Source organism: Coregonus lavaretus (genome assembly GCF_964263955.1).
Source record: "Coregonus lavaretus genome assembly, chromosome: 13".
Taxonomy (NCBI): domain Eukaryota; kingdom Metazoa; phylum Chordata; class Actinopteri; order Salmoniformes; family Salmonidae; genus Coregonus; species Coregonus lavaretus.
Genome location: NC_140000.1, coordinates 5,416,738 through 5,440,146, shown reverse-complemented (window position 1 = coordinate 5,440,146; position 23,409 = coordinate 5,416,738). Strand labels below are relative to the sequence as shown.

Here is a 23,409-nt window from a genome sequence, read left to right as displayed (position 1 = left end):
TGATTGGCTGACTTGCTTAAACAAATGTGCTTTCTACTGACAATTGAGATGTACAAACAATGGCATAAGGGGACGACAAGCGGATAAGAGGCAATCCGTGATTTCGATTAAGACATTAATGAGTGAGCTAGGACAGACGTAGTCAATATAACTATTTGTTCAGCACTTTTGAATTGTACAGCGACAGAATTCAGAACATGGGCCATTCTTACAGTGTTCTCCTTGTACACCAAGTCAGAACTGTAGGATAAATAAAGGGGGCATATAAGCAGACAATGAAAGCTCTTACAATATTCAATGATTACATTTCTCTAAAACAGGTTATAGGCTACAGTATGAAAATGTATGCACTCACTATAACTGTAAGTCGCTCTGGATAAGAGCGTCTGCTAAATGACTAAAATATAAATGTAATGTGCACCACCAAGTCAGAACATTAGGCGAAATGAAGAGGGAAAAATATACCAAATTATTAGAGTGAGGCACATGGGCTACTAACAGCTTACTACACAACACACACTTAGTATTACTTTCTTAGCTACAGTATACATATCTCCCTGGCATATTACATCATTTATGCAGCAGCATACAATACATTTTTGGACTCACCTTGTTGTGCTGTGCTTCACTTGGCGCGGCGGTCCTTCGTGGGCAAATTTTGTCATCAAACTTTGTCATCAAAGTCTGGCATTCTCTGGATTTATGGTGCTTTTAAGACAACTGGGAACTTGGAAAAAAACAAGATCGAATTATGATGACGTCAGTGATCTTCCGGTCGTTGCTCTAGAAAGAGGCCCGAGTTCCCGATTTACAATTACGAGTTAGATGACCGTTCAAAACGTATTTTCCCAGTCAGAGCTCGTTTTTCCCCGAGTTCCCAGTTGTCTTGAACTCACTGGTCAGATTTCGCAGTTCCTGAGTAACAGTTGTTTTGAGCGCGGCACAAATCATGCTTCATTAACTGCATGGCCAATGTTAAATGTATATAATTTTAAGCTTGGAAAAGATACCCTTAATCCCAGACTTGGGAGCACACAGCCACTCCACTGAATAGCAGGCTAGTGATTGCATTGCAATGCTTGCAGTTAGCCACTGATTCCTTCCAAACCACTCATTGTTGAATTTGCGATTTCCAATTTGTTGTGTAATGTTTATGTCCAATGGCCGATGAACACCGATACATTTTATCTATAATTTCACTTCATTATTTCTCGAAGATGACTGCTAGCTAAGATTTTGAAAGTATGATGTTGACATGATTAGTCCAATCAAAGCTACTGTAGATATAACGTGATTTGACGTCATTTAATCTGTGGCCAATGACCTTGAGCCTTCTTGGTGGGCACTTCTAATGTAACTCTAAGGCAGCACCAAAGGGGCTTGAATTTTCGAGCTCTACCCTTAGACTTGGCGGTGACATAGTGTCCCCATGAATGACAGAACACTGAGCCAATCACGGCGAACTAGAGAACATTACCAACCCCTACGCGGCTGCCCCACCACCACAGAAAGCACTGAGCTAGGCTGAAACACCTGCATTTTGGAGCTGCCTTACTCAAGAAAGCAAAAAAGAGACCAAGTTTGTATGCGGCTTTATTAACTCAATGATTTTGTACATTGTTTGCAAACTGATATGTGACACTATCAATGGCAAATAACATGCAAAAAAGGCAAGCCAACACGTTTATTTTAGCTAAAAATGTGCTCTCCTCTTTCTTTCTCTCTCCCATGTTCTCTCCTCTCTCTCTCTCTCTCTCTCTCTCTCTCTCTCTCTCTCCCATGTTCTCTCCTCTCTCTCTTTCTCTCTCTCCCATGTTCTCTCCTCTCCCATGTTCTCTCCTCTCTCTCTTTCTCTCTCCCATGTTCTATCTTTCTCTTTCTCTCTTTCCCATGTTCTCTCCTCTCTCTCTTTCTCCCATGTTCTCTCCTCTCTCTCTCTCTCTCTCTCCCATGTTCGCTCCTCTCTCTCTTTCTCTCTCTCCCATGTTCTCTCCTCTCTCTCTTTCTCTCTCTCCCATGTTCTATCTTTCTCTTTCTCTCTTTCCCATGTTCTCTCCTCTCTCTCTTTCTCCCATGTTCTCTCCTCTCTCTCTCTCTCTCTCTCTCTCCCATGTTCGCTCCTCTCTCTCTTTCTCTCTCTCCCATGTTCTCTCCTCTCTCTCTTTCTCTCTCTCCCATGTTCTCTCCTTTCTCTCTTTCTCTCTCTCCCATGTTCTCTCCTCTCTCTCTTTCTCTCTCCCATGTTCTATCTTTCTCTTTCTCTCTCTCCCATGTTCTCTCTCTCCCACGATCTCTCTCTCCCATGTTCTCTCTCTCTCCCTCTCCCATGTTCTCTCCTCTCTCTCTTTCTCTCTCCCATGTTCTATCTTTCTCTTTCTCTCTCCCATGTTCTCTCTCTCCCATGTTCTCTCCTCTCTCTTTCTCTCTCTCCCATGTTCTCTCCTCTCTCTATTTCTCTCTCCCATGTTCTCTCTTTTTCTTTCTCTCTCCCATGTTCTCTCTCTCTCCCATGATCACTCTCTCCCATGTTCTCTCTCTCTCCCATGTTCTCTCTCTCTCTCCCATGTTCTCTCTCTCTCCCATGTTCTCTCTCTCTCTCCCATGTTCTCTCTTTCTCCCATGTTCTCTCTCTTTCTCTCTCTCCCATGTTCTATCTTTCTCTTTCTCTCTCTCCCATGTTCTCTCTCTCTCCCATGTTCTCTCTCCCACATGTTCTATCTCCTCTCTCTTTCTCTCTCTCCCATGTTCTCTCTCTCTCCTATGTTCTCTCTCTCTCTCCCATGTTCTCTCTCCCCCCATGTTCTCTCTCTCTCCCATGTTCTCTCTCTCTCCCCTGTTCTCTCTCCCTCCCATGTTCTCGCTCTCTCCCATGTTCTTTCTATCTCCCATGTTCTCTCTCTCCCATTGACTCTCTCTCCTATGTTCTCTCCCTCCCATGATCCCTCTCCCCATGTTCTCTCTCTCTCTTTTTCTCTCCCATGTTCTCTCTCTCTCCCATGTTGTCTCTCTCCCATGTTCCCTCTCCCCATGTTCTCTCTCTCTCCCATGTTCTCTCTCTCTCCCATGTTCTCTCTCCCTCCCATGTTCTCTCTCTCTCCCATGGTCTCTCTCTCTCCCATGTTCTCTCCCTCCCATGTTCCCTCTCCCCATGTTCTCTCTCTCCCATGTTCTCTCTCTCTCCCATGTTCTCTCTCCCTCCCATGTTTTCTCTCTCTCCCATGTTCTCTCCTCTCTCTCTTTCTCTCTCCGATGTTCTATCTTTCTCTTTCTCTCTCTCCCATGTTCTCTCTCTCCCATGATCTCTCTCTCCCATGTTCTCTCTCTCTCCCATGTTCTCTCCTCTCTCTCTTTCTCTCTCCCATGTTCTATCTTTCTATTTCTCTCTCTCCCATGTTCTCTCCTCTCTCTCTCTCTCCCATGTTCTCTCCTCTCTCTATTCCTCTCTCCCATGTTCTCTCTTTTTCTTTCTCTCTCCCATGTTCTCTCTATCTCTCCCATGATCTCTCTCTCCCATGTTCTCTCTCTCTCCCATGTTTTCTCCTCTCTCTTTCTCTCTCTCCCATGTTCTCTCTCTCCCATGTTCTCTCTCTCTCCTCCCATGTTCTCTCTTTCTCACATGTTCTCTCTTTCTCTCTCTCCCATGTTCTATCTTTCTCTTTCTCTCTCTCCCATGTTCTCTCTCTCTCCCATGTTCTCTCTCCCCATGTTCTGTCTCCTCTCTCTTTCTCTCTCTCCCATGTTCTCTCTCTCTCCCATGTTCTCTCTCCCCCATGTTCTCTCTCCTCTCTCTTTCTCTCTCTCCCATGTTCTCTCTCTCTCCCATGTTCTCTCTCTCTCCCCTGTTCTCTCTCCCTCCCATGTTCTCTCTCTCTCCCATGTTCTTTCTCTCTCCCATGTTCTCTCTCTCTCCCATGTTCTCTCTCTCCCATGTTTCCTCTCTCCCATGTTCTCTCTCTCCCATGTTCTCTCTCTCTCCCATTGACACTCTCTCCCATGGTCTCTCTCTCTCCCATGTTCTCTCCCTCCCATGTTCTCTCTCTCCCCTGTTCAATCTCCCTCCCATGTTCTCTCTCTCTCCCATGTTCTTTCTATCTCCCATGTTCTCTCTCTCCCATTGACTCTCTCTCCCATGTTCTCTCCCTCCCATGTTCCCTCTCCCCATGTTCTCTCTCTCTCTTTCTCTCTCCCATGTTCTCTCTCTCTCTCCCATGTTCTCTCTCTCCCATGTTCCCTCTCCCCATGTTCTCTCTCGCCCATGTTCTCTCTCCCTCCCATGTTCTCTCTCTCTCCCATTGACTCTCTCTCTCCCATGTTCTCTCACTCCCATGTTCCCTCTCCCCATGTTTTCTCTCTCCCATGTTCTCTCTCTCCCATGTTCTCTCTCTCTCCCATGTTCTTTCTATCTCCCATGTTCTCTCTCTCCCATTGACTCTCTGTCCCATGTTCTCTCCCTCCCATGTTCTCTCCCTCCCATGTTCCCTATCTCCCATGTTCTCTCTCTCTCTCCCATGTTCTCTCTCTCTCCCATGTTCCCTCTCCCCATGTTATCTGTCTTTCTCTCTCTCCCATGTTCTCTCTCTCTCCCATGTTCTCTTTCTACTATGTTCTCTCTTTACTATGTTCTCTCTCTGATATGTTCTCTCTCCCATTCTCTCTCCCTCCCATGTTCTCTCCCTCCCATGTTCTCTCTCTCTCCCATGTTCCCTCTCCCCATGTTCTCTCGCTCTCTTTCTCTCTCTCCCATGTTCTATCTTTCTCTTTCTCTCTCCCATGTTCTCTCTCTCTCCCATGTTCTCTCTCTCTCCCATGTTCTCTCTCCCCCCATGTTCTCTCTCCCATGTTCTCTCTCTCTCCCCTGTTGTCTCTCCCTCCCATGTTCTCTCTCTCTCCCATGTTCTTTCTATCTCCCATGTTCTCTCTCTCCCATTGACTCTCTCTCCCATGTTCTCTCCCTCCCATGTTCCCTCTCCCCATGTTCTCTCTCTCTTTCTCTCTCCCATGTTCTCTCTCTCTCCCATGTTCTCTCCCTCCCATGTTCCCTCTCCCCATGTTCTCTCTCTCCCATGTTCTCTCTCTCCCATGTTCTCTCTCCCTCCCATGTTCTCTCTCTCTCCCATTGACTCTCTCTCCCATGGTGACTCTCTCCCATGGTCTCTCTCTCTCCCATGTTCTCTCCCTCCCCATGTTCCCTCTCCCCATGTTCTCTCTTTCATGTTCTCTCCCTCCCATGTTCCCTCTCCCCATGTTCCCTCTCCCCATGTTCCCTCTCTCCCATGTTCTCTCTCCCTCCCATGTTCTCTCTCTCCCATGTTCTCTCTCTCTCCCATGTTCTCTCTCCCTCCCATTGACTCTCTCTCCCATGGTCTCTCTCTCTCCCATGTTCTCTCCCTCCCATGTTCCCTCTCCCCATGTTCTCTCTATCCCATGTTCTCTCTCTCTCCCATGTTCTCTCTCTCTCCCATGTTCTCTCTCCCGCCCATGTTCTCTCTCTCTCTCCCATGTTCTCTCTCTCTCCCATGTTCTCTCTCTCTCCCATGTTCTCTCTCCCGCCCATGTTCTCTCTCTCTCTCCCATGTTCTTTCTATCTCCCATGTTCTCTCTCTCCCATTGACTCTCTCTCCCATGTTCTCTCCCTCCCATGTTCCCTATCTCCAATGTTCTCTCTCTCTCTCCCATGTTCCCTCTCTCTCCCATGTTCCCTCTCCCCATGTTATCTCTCTTTCTCTCTCTCCCATGTTCTCTCTCTCTCCCATGGTCTCTCTCTAATATGTTCTCTCTCCCATTCTCTCTCTCTCCCATGTTCTCTCCCTCCCATGTTCCCTCTCTACCATGTTCCCTCTCCCCATGTTCTCTCTTTCTCTCTTCCATGTTCTCTCTCTCTCCCATTGACTCTCTCCCATGTTCTCTCTCTCTCCCATGGTCTCTCTCTCTCCCATGGTCTCTCTCCCTCCCATGTTCTCTCTCTCTCCCATGTTCTTTCTATCTCCTATGTTCTCTCTCTCTCCCCCATTGACTCTCTCTCCCATGTTCTCTCCCTCCCATGTTCTCTCTCTCTCTCCCATGTTCTCTCTCTCTTATGTTCTCTCTCTCTCCCATGGTCTCTCTCCCATGTTCTCTTTCTACTATGTTCTCTCTTTCTCTCCCTCCCATGTTCCCTCTCCCCATGTTCTCTCTCTCTCCCATGTTCTCTCCCTCCCATGTTCTCTCTCTCTCCCATGTTCTCTCTCTCTCCCATGGTCTCTCTCCCTCCCATGTTCTCTCTCTCTCCCATGTTCTCTCTCTCTCCCATGTTCTCTATCTTTCCCATGTTCCCTCTCTCCCATGTTCCCTCTCTCCCATGTTCTCTCTCCCATGTTCTCTCTCTCCAATGTTCCCGCTCTCCCCATGTACTCTTTCTCCCATGTTCTCTCTCTCCCATGTTCTCGCTCTCTCCCATGTTCTCTCTATCTCCTATGTTCTCTCTCTCTCCCCCATTGACTCTCTCTCCCATGTTCTCTCCCTCCCATGTTCTCTCTCTCTCTCCCATGTTCCCTCTCTCCCATGTTCCCTCTCTCCCATGTTCCCTCTCTCCCATGTTCTCTCTCTCTCCCATGTTCTCTCTCTTATGTTCTCTCTCTCTCACATGTTCTATTTCTACTATGTTCTCTCTTTACTATGTTCTCTCTCTAATATGTTCTCTCTCCCATTCTCTCTCTCTCCCATGTTCTCTCTCCCATTCTCTCTCTCTCCCATGTTCTCTCCCTCCCATGTTCTCTCCCTCCCATGTTCCCTCTCCCCATGTTCTCTCTCTCCCATGTTCCCTCTCCCCATGTTCTCTCTCTCCCATGTTCTCTATCTTTCCCATGTTCTCTCTCTCCCATGTTCCCTCTCTCCCATGTTCCCTCTCTCCCATGTTCCCTCTCTCCCATGTTCTCTCTCTCCCATGTTCTCTCTCCCATGTTCTCTCTCTCCAATGTTCCCGCTCTCCCCATGTACTCTTTCTCCCATGTTCTCTCTCTCCCATGTTCTCGCTCTCTCCCATGTTCTCTCTCTCTCCCATGTTCTCTCTATCTCCCATGTTCTCTCCCATGCTGTCTCTCCCATGTTCTCTCTCTCCCATGTTCCCTCTCCCCAAGTTCTCTCTCTCCCATGTTCTCTCTCTCTCCCATGTTCTCTCTCTCCCATGTTCTCTCTCTCTCCCATGTTCTCTCTCGCTCCCATGTTCTCTCTCCCTCCTATGTTCTCTCTATCCCATGTTCTCTCCCTCCCATGTTCTCTGTCTCTCATGTTCTCTGTCTCTCCCATGTTCTCTCTCCCTCCCATGTTCTCTCATCCTCCCATGTTCTCTGTCCCTCCCATGTTCCCTCTCTCTCTCTCCCATGTTCCCTCTCTCTCTCCCATGTTCCCTCTCCCCAAGTTCTCTCTCTCCCATGTTCTCTCTCTCTCCCATGTTCTCTCTCCCTCCCATGTTCTCTCGCTCCCATGTTCTCTCTATCCCATGTTCTCTCCTCCTCCCATGTTCTCAGTCTCTCCCATGTTCTCTCTCTCTCTCCCATGTTCTCTCTTTCCCATGTTTTCTCTCTCTCCCATGTTCTCTCTCCCTCCCATGTTCTCTCTCTCCCTCCCATGTTCTCTCTCTCCCATGTTCTCTCTCTGTCATGTTCTCTCTCGCTCCCATTGACTCTCTCTCCCATGGTCTCTCTCCCTCCCATGTTCTCTCTCTCTCCCATGTTCTCTCTCCCTCCCATGTTCTCTCTCTCTCTCCCATGTTCCCTCTCTCCCATGTTCTCTCTCTCTCCCATGTTCTCTCTCTCTTATGTTCTCTCTCTCTCCCATGTTCTCTTTCTACTATGTTCTCTCTTTACTATGTTCTCTCTCTAATATGTTCTCTCTCCCATTCTCTCTCTCTCCCATTCTCTCTCCCTCCCATGTTCTCTCCCTCCCATGTTCCCTCTCCCCATGTTCCCTCTCCCATGTTCCCTCTCCCCATGTTCTCTCTCTCCCATGTTCCCTCTCTGCTATGTTCCCTCTCTCCCATGTTCCCTCTCTCCCATGTTCTCTCTCTCCAATGTTCCCGCTTTCTCCCATGTTCTCTCTCTCCCATGTTCTCTCTCTCTCCCATGTTCTCTCTCTCCCATGTTCCCTCTCTCCTATGCTGTCTCTCCCATGTTCTCTCTCTCCCATGTTCCCTCTCCCCAAGTTCTCTCTCTCTCTCCCATGTTCCCTCTCCCCAAGTTCTCTCTCTCCCATGTTCTCTCTCTCTCCCATGTTCTCTCTCCCTCCCATGTTCTCTCTCTCCCATGTTCTCTCTCGCTCCCATGTTCTCTCTATCCCATGTTCTCTCCCTCCCATATTCTCTGTCTCCCATGTTCTCTCTCCCTCCCATGTTCTCTCCTCCTCCCATGTTCTCTGTCTCTCCCATGTTCTCTCTTTCCCATGTTTTCTCTCTCTCCCATGTTCTCTCTCGCTCCCATGTTCTCTCTCCCTCCTATGTTCTCTCCCTCCCATGTTCTCTCTCTCCCATGTTCTCTGTCTCTCCCATGTTCTCTCTCCCTCCCATGTTCTCTCCTCCTCCCATGTTCTCTCTCTCTCTCCCATGTTCTCTCTTTCCCATGTTTTCTCTCTCTCCCATGTTTTCTCTCTCTATTTTCTCTTTTTCTCCATCTATCTACTTATGGCTCTCCCTGTCACACACACACACGGATTGGAAGAAAGCCACAGCAACGTAAACATACTCAGGCTCAGATGAGGACCATATTTATTGTCAGGTGTTTAGAAGCTGTTCCTGCTGTGATTGTCTGCTATTTTAAGCCTCCATCTCTCCAATTTGTCTGCTGCACGGCACGCAACCGACTTTCTCCCACGTTTGTGCAGCGCTGACAACTGTAGCCAAGCATAGTTCTTCAGTGACTCGCTTAGTCTGACAGTGTTTAATAGCATGCAAAGGAAAGGTATGCTGCTTTCTAATGCAGCCTTGTTACCCAGCCAGGATCTTTCAGGAAAAGGGGATTGTGTCATCTACTAGCCACCTACTGGTAATAATATAGTCCTCTTGGATAGTGTTCTCAGTGTGGATACTAAGAATAGGACCAGGGAAGAAGAGGGAACCTGGAAATGCTAGCCTATTTCTTATTGCATTATGAAATCCGTAAAAAAAATATACACAGTATTGTTGTGGAGAATAGCATGGGGTTGTAGGCAACTGGGGTATTATAGCATTATTACAGCGGATAGAATTAGGGGACGAGGGAGCAGCTCAGGATAATTAGGGAAAGTCTCTCCTTTGAGGTACATAACCCTGTTGCCTGGCAACGGGCGGTACTTTGCTGGCGGAGAGCGGAAGGAGCCGGCGATGTCATAGGAGATTACAATGAAAATCTATTTGCAGCTTCATAAACTCTGCAGCGTAATTACCCCCACTAGTTGGCTTAGTCCTCCAGATGCATTAAACACGGACGCCTTGTCATCACCTTTCCATCCCACTAAAAGAGCAGCTCACATACAAGGCCACGAGGACCACTGACAACTCAATGACTCACCCTCTAGGCAGCACCTCTCTGGGTTGAGATGGTCTGAGAGAGAGGGTATCAAGAAAGACCAGAGCATTGCCCTGAACTGAAGTAGCATTGAAGCAGAGAAGTGGGATCCAGAACTTTTCTCACCCAGAGGATTGGAAAGTGAGAAGTCGGCTTTTGGGTCTTGGGTGGCAGGTTGCTGGCGGGCTGTATCCATTGCAGCTAAGACCATCCTCAAGCAAAGTTTGCGGCAGATTCTAATATGTGCTCAGCCTTAATCCCAAACCTATCTCCCCTCTTTGACCCTGCTGTGTTTCAAGCTGTGAAGCAATGGAGCCTTGCGTCCCAGTCTCCCAGACTGCATCACTCACCTCACCTGGTGGCCCAGTTCAGGGAGACAGGAGAGACTAGAGACCCTGGCTGCCTTGGTTGGAGGAGCTCCGTAGCTCCAGGCTCCATTGTCAGAGAGATGGTACTGAGATCCCCCCCTGGCCCTGGCTCCATAACCCCTGTACCAGGTTACACTCCCTCTCAGCCCCCTTTGTCTCTGCCTGCATGCCTGGACTCAGGCTTTACACACTAAGCTGGAGATCACAGACAGAAACACTAAACCCTCTCTCTCTCCTTTCTCTCCTGTCAAGTGGGAAACAGTCCTTGGCTGCATTGTCTCCCTTACCTCTCTCTGTTCCTGAGCTGGACTAAGAAGATGTTATTACATGCAAAAGGCTCTTGTTGTAATGAAGCACCTGCTCCAGATATAAATCACCATAGGGGCAGCTCTTTGTCGCCCTGCTGCTGTTGATTTTCCAATGTAACGTCAGACGTCTACTCTAGTCTAGCTAACTCCTGTGAACCAGAACTGGGTTCAGATAGGATTTGTTTTCTTTCAAATACTTTAGCGGAGCTTGATTGAGCTTGCCTGGCGCAATGGAACCAATGGAATAGTACCAAAAGTTTTCAGAACCCTGACCATCTGGCTCTCCAGGCAGGCTCAATCGAACACTAAAGTATTTGAAAGAAGAAGAAAAAAGTATTTGAACCCAGGTTTGCTGCGGTCCTGTGATGTAGAAGGGGGCCTTTAAAAGCTTGTGGAGCAGCGAGCTGAAGGCTGGAGCCTCTAATGTAACAGTAGGCAGGGGAGGGAACGCACAACACCTGTTTTCCATTAGCACACAGACATTCCTCCTTTATCTACCTCCATTTTGTGTGTGCCCCAATGTAGGCTAGCTTTTAAAGCTCCAGTGAGTGAATTATTGTCTGTTCGTGCAATAGTAGCTAGGCCTGGCTACATCCTAAGACATATAGCCCCAAGGCTATATGAGTTGTGAAACCTGATCCATTGTTTTTGTAGTGTGTACTTTGTCATTCTGTCTTTGTTTTTCCCAGATCCCAGCTACTACAGACAGTTTGTGGTGCGGCTCGGCTGAGGGTCAAGAGCTGGTCCATGTTCTTCAGAGACTGAGTCATTCTGCCAGGTGTGTATTCCACAGACTCTCTCCACTCTGATCTTTCTCTAGAACTCCAGCTTTGTCCTCGGGGCTCTGCTTTGATCCATTCATGTGGGAGGCCAAGGCAGGGTTGTGCGATGAAAGATTCCTTGAGCCCGTTGCGTCTCGAACTGGGGATAGTGGCCCATTGTTGGGCTGCTAGAGGCCTCACTCCTCCCTCCACTCCTCTTTCTGAAATGGAAAAACAATCCCTTTGAAGTTGCCTAGCCAGGCTTATGAAGCAGAGCTTTGGACAATATTGGGGTTTGGGGCAAAGTGGCGGTGAAATTCCAAACTTCTCTCCCTGTGTGACTACGTCACCGCCTCGCTCACAATGGCAACCAAGGGGAATTTATTTTATTTTGAGATCCTTAAAAGGGGCAATCAGCAGTTGTTACATTTAAAAATATATATGTAACCATTGATTCTTGAAGAATAGATCTTATGCCTCATGAGCTTTGTTCTAACTCGTACCCCATCAAAACCCAAAATATAAGCGAGTTTTACTTAGTTTGTAAACAAACACTATATAGCCTCAAAACATGGTTAAAACTATAATTTTGATAGACTGAGCTATGGATGCAAGGATTTACCATCTATGAATTTCAGTTTTTCACCGAACCAGGGGTGGGGAGGCTGCTTTGCTTTAACAGTAACAGAATGTTGTAGTGTGACAGCCAGGAGAGGTCTGGAGGTGCATCGTTTAACTATTTAGAAAGAAAACATATGGACATAACATAGGACTCTTATTGGGCAAGTCAGTCATTCAGTGGTCATGCTAATCAAAATTAACTCAAATGCGTCAACTACTACAAGTAGCCAAATTAAAACCAGGCCTTTAGAAGATGGGAGAAATGAGAAAGCTTTATCATGGAGACAGAAGTGTTGGAAATAGCAAACAGTAATTACTAGGAAAAATAGAATTTACTCTTGTAGCCTATATTCAATCTATTTATCAAGGCCTAGTTCTTCACAATTGAGTGCTCTGATCAAATTAACAGGAATGAGTTTAATGCCTTTATTAAAATCCTTGTCAGCCAGTTGAGGGTCAACTGGCTCATGTAATGGTTGTTAGGGAGGAGAAGAGGTCTTCACCAGATCTGTCCATTGTCCTCATCTCTTCCCAGGTCCCATGCCGATGTTGCCGTAGTTTCACTGGCAGCTGAGATCCTGACAGGGATTGGCTTCTAGAATGTCGATTCATCAGCAACAAGGGATTGTATTCTAGAAGGACCATGATTCACTTCAGTAATCAGCAACATCAACTGTGGCCCTATTATGGTGCCTTGTTTTGAAATGATATAGCTTTTATTTCTAATAAAACGATTTAATCCCTTGTGGTTTTGCTTTCCATTCTAATATTTCACTGTACAATAGTTTAAAATTAGACAATGCACGATGGCCTGTTCATCTAGAGTACAAACAAAAGGACACATTTGCACCCATGTAGCCTAACGAACTGTTACCTGAGAACTAGTCGGTTCCATAAACCACCAAGACAGCACTGAAATTAAAGTCCATTTTTATTGTTTAGCCATGTCATGACCATGTCTCCAATAAGCACAGCAGGCTACAATAATTAGGGATTCTTTTAACCTCCTTGAACAGCTATCAACTAAAAGACAGATTTTTTAAAAACTTACTCCGCTGCCCCCTCCCCCACAGACCCTTTGGAACAGTTGTGACACTACAAACAGTGCACAATTATTAAAGCAAGAAAATATTTGATATTTGGACCATTTCCAATTCTTGGTTTTATACAAAAGCTACACAATGTTACACTTGATCCGAATACAATTCAACTGATTAGTGTTCTACACCATAACTTGATCATTTTAAATTGGAGCATTACCACTATAACTTAACACTACAAGAGACTTAAAATGGATACAAATTACTGCAAAAAAAGAGATGAGTATAATAACGCAAGCTATATCAGTACCGTTACAGAGACTGAAGAAGAATCATACAAAATAAAATGTAAAAAAATACAGACGAGGGTTTTAAATTCCATCTTTAGATCCACTCTTGAGCGTCATTTTCGTCGAGTAACCCACTCCAGGAATTCCATTAACGCAGTTTTAACTCCCACAAAAGACCAGAACAAAGTTTTACTTCCACTCCACGTGTTCCCACAGGAAACTCAGCTTTTAGTAATGTGTCAGGCACTTTCTGAGATACTAGCCCACTTTCAAAAACCTCCCAGCAACTTCTCCAGCCAAATCACAATGCAGGTTCATTCAGATCAGACGATACACCTGGAGAGGCGGAGAGTAGAGGCACCAGCATTACTATGGGACCACACAGCATAAGGAGAAGCTAGAAGATCAGAGCTAGAAACTTCACACCCACATTAGTAGAAGTCCAAGCATGCACCAGCCTGTAATCCCCAAACACACAGCCGTGGTGCCTAGTGTTAACAGAGCTCCTTACCTAAAAAGTAGTCTATTTACAGGTCAGTATCAAACCAAGCCAACTGATTGCTGTCGCCTGGGGGCAGCCCATCGATCAGGTCTTGGGCGTGGCCCAGGTCGGGCAGCCCGTCGACTGGGTATTCGGGGCCGGGGTGGTGGGCGCCCATGTCATGGTCCATCATGGAGTCCATGCCCATGGAGTCCTGCCCATATCCCCCAGAGTGGAAGGAGCGGTAGCTAGGGTCTGCCAATGGAAGTGATGGGGGTGAAGGGGAAGCATACACACTTGTTAGAGAGCAGATTAACACAAGCACCACACAGTAGTAGGATCAAAACAACCAATCATAATCCTCAGCCAATCACAGTTCCAATCCAGACAAAGCCACTAATTATTCATGGTTTCCAATCCAAACTACTTGGTCTGCAATCTAAAGCAGACTGCAGTGCTGCTGACCAGTTGCAAGTTTTCGCTAACTAGCACACTGGGCCTGGCAGGGAGTTAGTGTTGGGGTGGACTGGGCCTGGCAGGGAGTTAGTGTTGGGGTGGACTGGGCCTGGCAGGGAGTTAGTGTTGGGGTGGACTGGGCCTGGCAGGGAGTTAGTGTTGGGGTGGACTGGGCCTGGCAGGGAGTTAGTGTTGGGGTGGACTGGGCCTGGCAGGGAGTTAGTGTTGGGGTGGACTGGGCCTGGCAGGGAGTTAGTGTTGGGGTGGACTGGGCCTGGCAGGGAGTTAGTGTTGGGGTGGACTGGGCCTGGAGGAGCCCAGGTGCAGGCTGAGAGCTGCAGACCAGGACAGTACTAGGCATCATGAGACAGTGCTTACCTTCCTGACGGTAGCCCAGGGCATCTCCCTGAGCTCCGATGTCCAGGCCCAGATCTCCAGTCTAGAGAGAGAAGGAAACAGAACACACGATCAGGAACGAGGGTCACATCAGTGGACAGTAATCACTAAGGTGTTCTGTCATGGGATATAAACACTTCCTTAGTAAATACAGGGCTCTTGGCTCCTGATCCAGGCACAGTTGTAATACTTTAAAGTTATTTTAACGCATGACACTTCACGTAATTTGCCACGGCTCCCCAGCGTCTCCCAGGCTGCTTCCCAAATGGCACCCTATTCCCTTTATAGTGCACAACTTTTGACCACAGCCCTATGGGCCGTGGTGAACTATATAGGGAGCCATTTGAGACGCACCCCAGTGTGTGATGGCAGCAGACAGAAGTGATTAAACAGCCGCAGTACTATGTACCTCGTTCCAGGTCATAGGCTCCGTCCTGAACAGGGAGCTGGTGAGCTCCACAGACAGGCGCTTCTTATAGTCCTGGGGCTTGTCTTCAGACATACGGAACAGAACAGCAGCAGCATAGGTAGCTGAGGAGAGAACAGAGAAACATGGTTGAGTTGTCTCCCTTAACACAACCATCCATAGAAAGTCATGCACCAACGGCTAGCTAGACAGATCCTTCTGGACAGAGGCCTAAACCATAGATGTTCTAGAATTCACTTGATGTCATAGACCTGCATTGCTCTAGAATGGCAGCCATTTCTATGTATTTCTGAGGGCTAAATCATCCATAAGATAGCTCTGAGGAGCCAACGAATGAGAGATGGTTGTGGACCAAGGCCTGTTAACTCACCCACGCCCTCGTTCCTGGAGTGGAGCAGCTCTGTGAGGGGGGCGGTGGCGCCCTCAGCCTCGATGGCCTCCGCTGCCTCCTTGTCCTGGGCCAACTCACACAGAACTCCTGCAGCCACACGCTGAATGTTCTCAATGGGAGAGTACAACAGCTGCGCAACAAGAGGGGAGGAAGTCACGAGTCGCAAAGATCAGATAATTTTTTTTTTTTACACAAATTCTGTAGTTAAGTTGGTTAGTGGTCTTACCTGGACAAAGAGTGGAATGGTGTTGAGTCCTCTGATGACGATTCTGTTGTGAACATCTCTAGCCAGGATGTGCAGAGCTCCAGTACAGCCCTCCACGATCTCCTCCATACGAACTCCCTCCTGTGGTGCAGGACAACCGTTAGTTCAGAGACACTACAGAGCGCATTGGAGTAAACATCTGTGTGCTTATTGGGAGACAGGTGGAGGTGCACTGTGTAGAGGTGTGCGTCAAATCATTTTACCACTGTGGCATTTCATTTTCAGTGAGTCTTACCACAAACTGCTGCTGGGTGCCTCCCATGGAGGTGCGTCTCTGGGTGTCCTGGTGGGCTCTGACCAGCAGCTGCACCAGTCTGGGGATGGCTCCCTGCTCACGCAGAGGGGCGTGGTTGGCTGGACACAGAGCCAGGTTACGGATCAGACCCACTGTGGCCTGGAAGGAAAGCGAGGAGGAGATCACATTAACACCACTTCATTTAAATACACAAGTAGACATGCTGTTATTTCCAAGTTGGGGAACTCAGTCTACAGACAAAAATGTTATTCTGCTATCTTACACTGATGTGGAAACTGAAAACGTTGATTAAATTGGCCACATCTCCATTTTCATAAATAATTACCTTGATGAGAGGCCAGTGGGAGGGGGGGTGCAGCAGCTTCACCACCACAGGCAGGCCGTAGTGCAGCCGCACGGCATTCTGGGCCATCTCGGCGTCCTGGTGGCGGCTGGTGAGGTGGCGCAGGGCGCAGATGGCCGGCTCGGTGATGTCCTCGCGGTCTCCGGCACGCAGCACGGTACGGACCAGCGCCTCGATCCCGCCAACCTGGCACACCATCATCTTGTTCTTGTAGTTGTTGCAGGTGAGGTTAGACAGGATGCCGGCGGCACACGTCACCACGTTGATGTCATCAGAGCCCAGGAGCTGGACCAGGGTCCCCAGCAGACCTTCCATACCCTCCTGTTAGAGCAAAGGAACACAGAGGAATGTCACAGCCAGACCAACACACACCCAGCTAACCACCAGACAGCCTTACACTGCGTGCTCCTTTTCAGAGAGATGCTTACACTAATTCCTCTTCTTCAGGTGGGTTTAACACTTTACTTTAATGAGCCTTTAGTAAGTCAGCTGAACTCTAAGGGTAAGATGAGCTGGGCTGTAGATGAAGTTGGCTCGGACTAGCCGTAGCGCCAACACAGAAAGGCAGGAATGACTACTTTTACCTGCATCACATCTACTTCAGCTAAGGTCGTCTTCTCCATGGAAAAAGGCAGGGAGACAGAAAGAGAGCTCTTATGTAGGAAGAATTCAGGAAGGAAAGGTGTAGGAAAGAGGAACAGAGGTGTGCTAGTGGGGACAGTCCTCACCTGTTTGGTGGCAGCGTCTGAAAGGTTCCTGAGGGTCCACAGGCAGTTCTGGACCAGTCTCTGACTGGGGTCTGTGAGGTGAAGCCCAAGGGCTTGCATACCACCTGGAGAAACACACATTAGCCTTTAGCCCAGCTCGCTGGGAGTATCAATGGAGAGTTAACTGAACTAACGTGAGCAAGATAAAATGTACTGAGGCAGAATCAATAAAAAAAGGTCAATAAGAGGAAGTACATACCAGCCTCTACGATGGCAGGCTTGTTGCTGGAGCAGACAGAGAGCACTTTGAGAACTCTACTGGTAGTCCACAACAGCTTCTCGTATGTGTAGGTCCTCATGATGTTGACCAGGGCCTGAGGCCCGCCGCTGGCCAGGATGATAAGCTGGAGGGACAGAGGGTAGCATCAAAGATGCTTAAAATACACCAAGATGAATCACAATCAACGCCTAAATTAGGGGACGGAGCGAAGCATCAAAGATGTATAAAACCCAAGAGATCAGTAAATAAAACAAATTTAAAATCAGGAAGTTCATTACCTTGCTTTCTTGGTTGCCGTAGGCAAGGATCTGAAGACAATCTGTTGTGATGGCGAGGAATTTGACATTTGTCTTGTTGAGCAAGGCCACCATTTTCTGCAGGCCTCCGGCCAGGCGCACGGCCATCTTGGCACCCTCCTGATGGAGCAGCAGGTTGTGTAGGGTGGTGATGGCGTAGAACAGCACCGAGTCCACTGGGGACCTGAGGAGACAACACCAAACTACATGGCAGCAGGGACTAGCAAAAACATCAGTCTTAGAAGTACTTTAGGTTGGAAGGTACCAAAGGTTAACTGAAAACACAGGGAGGTAGCTGTAGTGACACTAATTCAGAGAAACAAGCTAAAGAAAATGAGGGGTGTTTGAGGGGGAACTGTTAGAGCAGAGTTTCCCCCAAGTCAGTCCTCGTGACCCCAAATCCATCTTAAAAACACAACTTCCTTAGAAACACTCAAGACAGGTTAGGTTACAGTCCGAGGGCTGACCGACATACCCGAGCATTTTGACGAGGGCGGGGATGCCCCCTGACTTGAAGATGGCCAGCAGACCCTCTCTGTGGTGGGACAGGTTGTGCAGGGTGCCGGCGGTGCAGCGGGCCGTTTCCACATCGTTGGTGTTCTGCATGGTGCGCACGATTGCCGACACCATCTGGGGGGAGCGCATGATGGCGTGGCGGCTAGCCTCCTTCTTGGACAGCTGGTGCACCATCACTGCAGCCTTGTTCACCACCACCTGGAGGAATGGAAGAGGTCAGGCCAGAACTCTATACAAGACCACAACACAGAACTCTATGGAGAGACTAGAACTGAACACCATTAGGTTAGGTGCATTTCCTAGTTGGTAGGGACCAAAGCGGGCCGGTTGTGGTTAGCTATATGCACCTGGTCCTCGTCGTTGAGTAGTTTGGTCAGCTCGGGGATGGCGCGCGTGGCCAGCTCGGCGTCATCCTGGTAATTGATGAGGTTCACCACGGCGTGCTTCAGCATCTGAGAGGGCTCAGCCAGCCGCTGCACGTTGGTGGGGTGGGCCCCATCGAACTGGGTGGAGGGGAGCTGCATGCCCTCGTCCAGGGTCTCTGGGAACATGGCTGCACGCACCCTCTGGGCTCTGGTCATGGCATACTGCCCGTCAATGTCTGGAGAAAGAGAGAGGGGTTAGGTCAGAGCCACTTCTCTAAAATGGTGGCCAGATTCCTCTAAAGAGGAGTCTGAGCCAAAAGCTGATGTTTGTCAGTAGAATGAAGCACTAACTACTATCTATTGACTTCATACCATGTGACATGTTCAAAATCCCAATCAAGCATTCCCATGGTATTGTAGTGTCATTTCATACCTGCCACTTGGTCTTGTGTGAAGGACTGAGAGAAGCCCTGCTCCCACTCGTACAGCACCTGGTTGTCCACATCCTCCTCCTCTGGGTTGCCCTTCCCGCTCAGGGAGGGGGCGGTGGTGGTTGCCCCAGAGTGGATACCAGAGTCCAGGTACGACTGCTGCTGCCAGTGGCTCACTGCAGCCTTCCGATCAGGCTCCATTGTCATGTCCAGCTCCATCAGATCAGCTAGACGTTAGAAAATAAACACCAGCATTAGGCTACCTGGAGGCAGTTCAACCAAAGAGGAAGACCGTCTGGAATTAAAATCAGGGGAAGCGATGTTTAAGTCATTCTAAAAAGGAAGGAGTCTAAAAACAGAATACTTACACTGGGAAGCCATGTTACTTTCAAAAACCACAGCCTGCACAGCTTCCAGATCTGAAAGTAACAGAACAGCAGAGGTCATTCATACAGTCATTTCCACCTCGAGATCATGCCAAAAACAAATACAGCACAAAGCAACCTTTTCATTGGACCAGCTAAATTCCAGCGTAGGGAAAAAACAGAATCAGGACTGCATTACCTAGACATCAAATGTACCGCTAACGTGGAGGATACATGTATGAAGCGCTAACTTTGCGGCTAAACTAATGCAGAGGCCAAATAAAAAATGTTTTGTGGAGAATAGGAGAGGTATTGAATGGGGGGGGGGGGGGGGCTTCAAAGAGACAGCAACAACAAAAATGGCAGATTGGTAGCGCACATCCCCTATCATGATCATATCCTCAAAACAAAACAATCTGGAAAGTACAGTCCCATGGAGTAATAAATAAGAATTTCAAAGAGACTGTTCTGCTATAGACTAGGCCTATTTTCTGGGTTCTAGAGGAGCAAATCAAGCTTTATTTATACAGCACATTGCAGACATGGAATGCAACACAATGTACTTTTACAGGGGGAAAATAAAAAATATGTTTCAGCCCCCCTCAGGTTCAGCCCCACTGCCAGGTAGACAGGAGAGGCTGACATTGCGTATGGGAGGGCTGGTAACTGCCATCTGGCTCATTCGCCAGGCCATCATAACAAAGACTTCATATTGTTATCCAATGATGTCTTATAAACGTGACTTAGATTTTCTGCTGAGAATCATGTTTTTAGGATAGCTAGCCATTACATTTTACACACCCAGTCACTGGATTAGTAGTATTTTTTTTTTTTTTTTTAAGAGGATTTTGATAATAGCTCCATCATAAATGACTGATGCAAAAAAATAGCCTATCGCAGCACAACAAAATCTATGGACCCCTCAACCATTCAATCCAACATGATCCCTCAGACAGGTCGTATGCAAAACTAGGGCCGTGACAATACCTGTATCACGATACTCGTTAGTATTGTGGCAAGGAAACAAAACACGAAGCAGATTCAACATTTAGGAAAACAGCCCTAATGTTATTTGTTTCCCCAAGCTATAGCAAACAATATTTTATATACAACGGGTTTTTAAAGGACCGAAGACTTGTCTGCTTCGTGTTATTTGCCATGGGATTCTTGTTGCAATACTGGTATCCTCCCAGCCCTACAAAACACCCTGCTACAGCATTAGCAGGACACAAGGCAGAGATACAATCACAACTTAGTGTGTTTTCATTTATACAAGTGTAATGAATTCCATTCAAATGATTGAGTCATTTTTACCCCCAGTATCACCAGGCCCTCTGGTGGGGAAGTTAAAACCAACATGCAGAGCAATAGCTACACTGACTGGGCTCCTCTTGCATAGAACAGAAGGAGTTTCTGGAGTCAAATGGGTAGACAGACAGGCAGCGGTCGCTCTGCTCACTACCCCATTTATCAGAACTCAGCAGACAATGAGAGTCAGGTTAATAAACTGCAGCACACCAATCAACATCCAAAACACTCCCTGGCAATTCAATCTGATCTAATTGATTCCATTTAAACTGTAAAGAGCAGTATGAATCACAGAGAGTAAGAGGCTGCACTTTTAAAAAGGGGCGATGAGACACGTCCTCGTTATCATACCTATAATGTTTAATAGTCACTCTCTCGCACAGCTTCTATGGAGATTATTCAGCACAGCTGCTTGGAATGCATGCAGTAAACGTCTAGTAGGCAAAATGGCAGACAACATGTGTGGTGGAGGGAGTCTGACTCAAAACACTACTATATTGGCCTGGGCTAGACACACATGGACTTAAAGCTACATTTCAAAGGACATGGATTCCTAGAGCACCAGAAAACAGCAATTGAGCAATCAGCCGAGAACAGTTAAATATAAGATATGAACATGGCTGTTCAACAAGACTACCAGTCAGAGAAAGCTTGGTAGCTGCTGTATTGTGAGTTGAATTTCAGACCATAATTTCTCCCTCAGACAGAGCGATGTGCATGGTCAGCAGTCACAGCTCTACTAGCTCCTGGTCCACCGTTTGGCCAACTGTGCAGACTTCCACGGCCAAATTGTCTAGAGCCTTTAGCCATTCAATTACAGCTAAGGTTTTAACTAAACACCCACCAATAAAGATGATTTTTAATTTAAATACATGACAATGTCAAACAAGACCCATCCTGTCTCAGCAAACAAGTATTGTTTACTGTATTAGGCTACTACTCGTCATTGACTAGTAGAATCCAAGCAAATGGACTGGAACAGTTGCTACGAATTCAACCGTTTCTCTGAATTTGACTTGAGACAACAACATTACTTGGTTTCTTAACTGCGCTAGACATGTAACCAATCATGGATCATGCCCTTCTGGTCTGAGCTACTATCCTCAAGTGCAAACAAAATGAGGTTGTTGTGTCGATAAATACCAGCATCAGTCTTCTGTAAAAGTTGGAGAAAAGTACGGCATCAAATTCTAAAACCTCAATTTCATTCTAAAAAACGGGACTCTCAAAAACAACGAATTCACAGAGGTATGTGGCATACCTTGCTCAAGACCGAAGTTTCGATAGCCGACGCCTGTTCATCAAAAAGAGGTTACTGTGATTTAGCAAGCCACCAAACCTCCAGGAAAGTATGCTATTGTTAGTGGGTAGATGAATCACGGAAAATATCCGTGGCAACGTTATTGTATTGTCACTATTTTGTAGCAAACATACGTTACGTCGAAACCAAAGACAGTATGCACGTTTTCCAAGTCGCAAATCACCTCCAAGGTGAAATTATCATTTGCAGGCGTGGTGAGAGGATCCCGATTTAAAAAAAAAAAAAAAACGTAGTTGGGTTCTTTGTGGGGTATTTTCCGGAGTAGTTCCGCTGTGTTTCCCTAGATATCCGTGCCAAGAGCAGAAAAATCTTCCACCAGCGAGCTAGCTCCCCACCCCCACATACAACCAAGTCCACTTCAGACTGGCCGAATTTCCGATTAGCAACATACTCAAATTTCAGTCAAGCTCCTCCTCAACATCCTCTCAAATCACAACGGCGAAGGAATTTGTCAGTCTTTGTTGAAATTGACGACCAGTAAAAAATAAAAAGTTTACCCAGTTCCTAAAACAAAACTTAATTTATTGATAGCAAAGTCACGTTTGACGAAATGAAACAAAACATTTGCTGACTTTGCTAATGTTAGCTAACAAATCCTCTTTAAAGTTACAATGGGCACCTCCCATTGAATTTACCTTACTTTATTTACAGTCAAATCAGTTGAAGTTACTGTTGGACGTGGGATAGTGTTTGCGCTATTACCATCCATTTCGACATAACTAGCTACACTAGCAATTGAACCATTTATCTATCTAGCCAGCCAACAAACATTTTCCAATCAAGCAGCTAACGTTCTCCCTCATTAATCTTAAATAGTTATTTTGCTAACGTAACTTACATTTCTGCCAGTTAATAAAGTCACAGGGCAAAACGTTCTCCAGCCAGCTGTATCAATAGTTATTAACTAGCCAGTTGTTTCTCACAACCACTAACATGAGTCAGAGCGCTGGAATGTTGACCTAGCTAGCTAGCCTCGTTTACGGCAACTAGCAAAGGCTAGCTAGCGGACTAGCGGGGAGTGTCCGGGCCATGGCGCAGACTGCTATCCACATAGTTAGCTGGCTAAAAGGTTAGAAAGGAATACAATTAGTTTCTGCTAAAATCATATTTCCTGTGAATTCCAATCAATTCTGTACGACTAGTTGTCGTGATCGTGATGCACTGATAAGATAGGCGGTGGCAAGCAATGTGAATTTGGACTGCGGAAAACATTTGTCTACAAACTAGCTAACTAAGCTAGCTAACCACCAAATACAACGCAAAACATTATGTTAAATCCAAATAAATATTAAAAACAGATTATTTAACGAAGATGCCTAACCTTGTCAAAAGCCACAAATCCGTCTCCTTGCGTTTAGGTGGATAAAACCAACGCCTCGTGGAAAAAATACGTAAAAACACACAATCACCAGCGAATCCTTCGACTACCCCCTCAGCAGTCAAGGAACAACTTGGCTGCTGCTGTAGAATCACTGGGTTTAAGATGGCGTCGCACTGTAATGGACCGAATTACAATTCTTGTGGCAACTATATCCTGCCGCATGTAGGAATAAAATAGATACCATATCATGGTCTTTATCAAATTATCAAAGTGATGTCCATTTTATATATATGTATATTAGAAACAGTCTTAAAACAACTTCATACAACTATAATGTATTGTATTTCATAAAAAGAAAAAACAAATCGACATTAGATCCCGATCATAAAAACGGCGTATGAATCCAGATGGTATGAAGTTCCAGCAGTGTACCTTCTCTATGAATTAGTATGAAGACCAGGAATGCATCTATGGATTGGACTGCAGTTCTTCAATGGACATCACATCATTCTCTAAAAAATTGCAGTACTTCTGCAAGGAGTCTTGAAACGGACAGCTTATTATTTCAACTGAATTTACTA

The 23,409-nt window shown here is 46.7% G+C and overlaps 2 protein-coding genes across 4 annotated transcripts in view; one reads left to right on the top strand and one right to left on the bottom strand.

Annotated features, from left to right (window-relative positions):
* Positions 1-13,241, top strand: part of LOC311139313 (serine/threonine-protein kinase ULK4-like) — a 138,217-nt gene extending 124,976 nt beyond the window's left edge. The window contains exons 36-37 of the mRNA XM_084174192.1: positions 10,881-10,969; positions 12,109-13,241. Of these exons, the coding sequence (XP_084030318.1) occupies positions 10,881-10,969; positions 12,109-12,172 (153 nt within the window). The 3' untranslated portion in view covers positions 12,173-13,241. The remainder of the gene's footprint in view (positions 1-10,880; positions 10,970-12,108) is intronic.
* On the bottom strand, positions 12,487-23,010 carry LOC311139540 (catenin beta-1). Of its 3 annotated transcripts, XM_084174425.1 has the most exons (17): positions 22,829-22,984; positions 18,882-18,932; positions 18,516-18,740; positions 18,065-18,318; positions 17,677-17,915; positions 17,184-17,385; positions 16,885-17,029; positions 16,647-16,750; positions 16,503-16,532; positions 15,901-16,239; positions 15,555-15,713; positions 15,281-15,400; positions 15,034-15,184; positions 14,646-14,767; positions 14,219-14,279; positions 13,415-13,639; positions 12,487-13,239 (listed from the first exon to the last, which is right to left on the bottom strand). In XM_084174425.1, exons 2-16 carry the CDS (start codon positions 18,892-18,894, stop codon positions 13,431-13,433), a joined length of 2,373 nt encoding a protein of 790 aa, XP_084030551.1. In that variant the 5' UTR covers positions 18,895-18,932; positions 22,829-22,984; the 3' UTR covers positions 12,487-13,239; positions 13,415-13,430. The 3 variants fall into 3 exon arrangements, 2 of the variants coding, with proteins under 2 accessions (XP_084030551.1, XP_084030552.1); XR_014614092.1 differs by lacking the exon at positions 16,503-16,532 and having other exon boundaries at positions 13,415-13,949; positions 14,148-14,279; XM_084174426.1 differs by lacking the exon at positions 16,503-16,532 and having other exon boundaries at positions 22,829-23,010.
* Between the last annotated feature and the right edge of the window lie 399 nt (positions 23,011-23,409).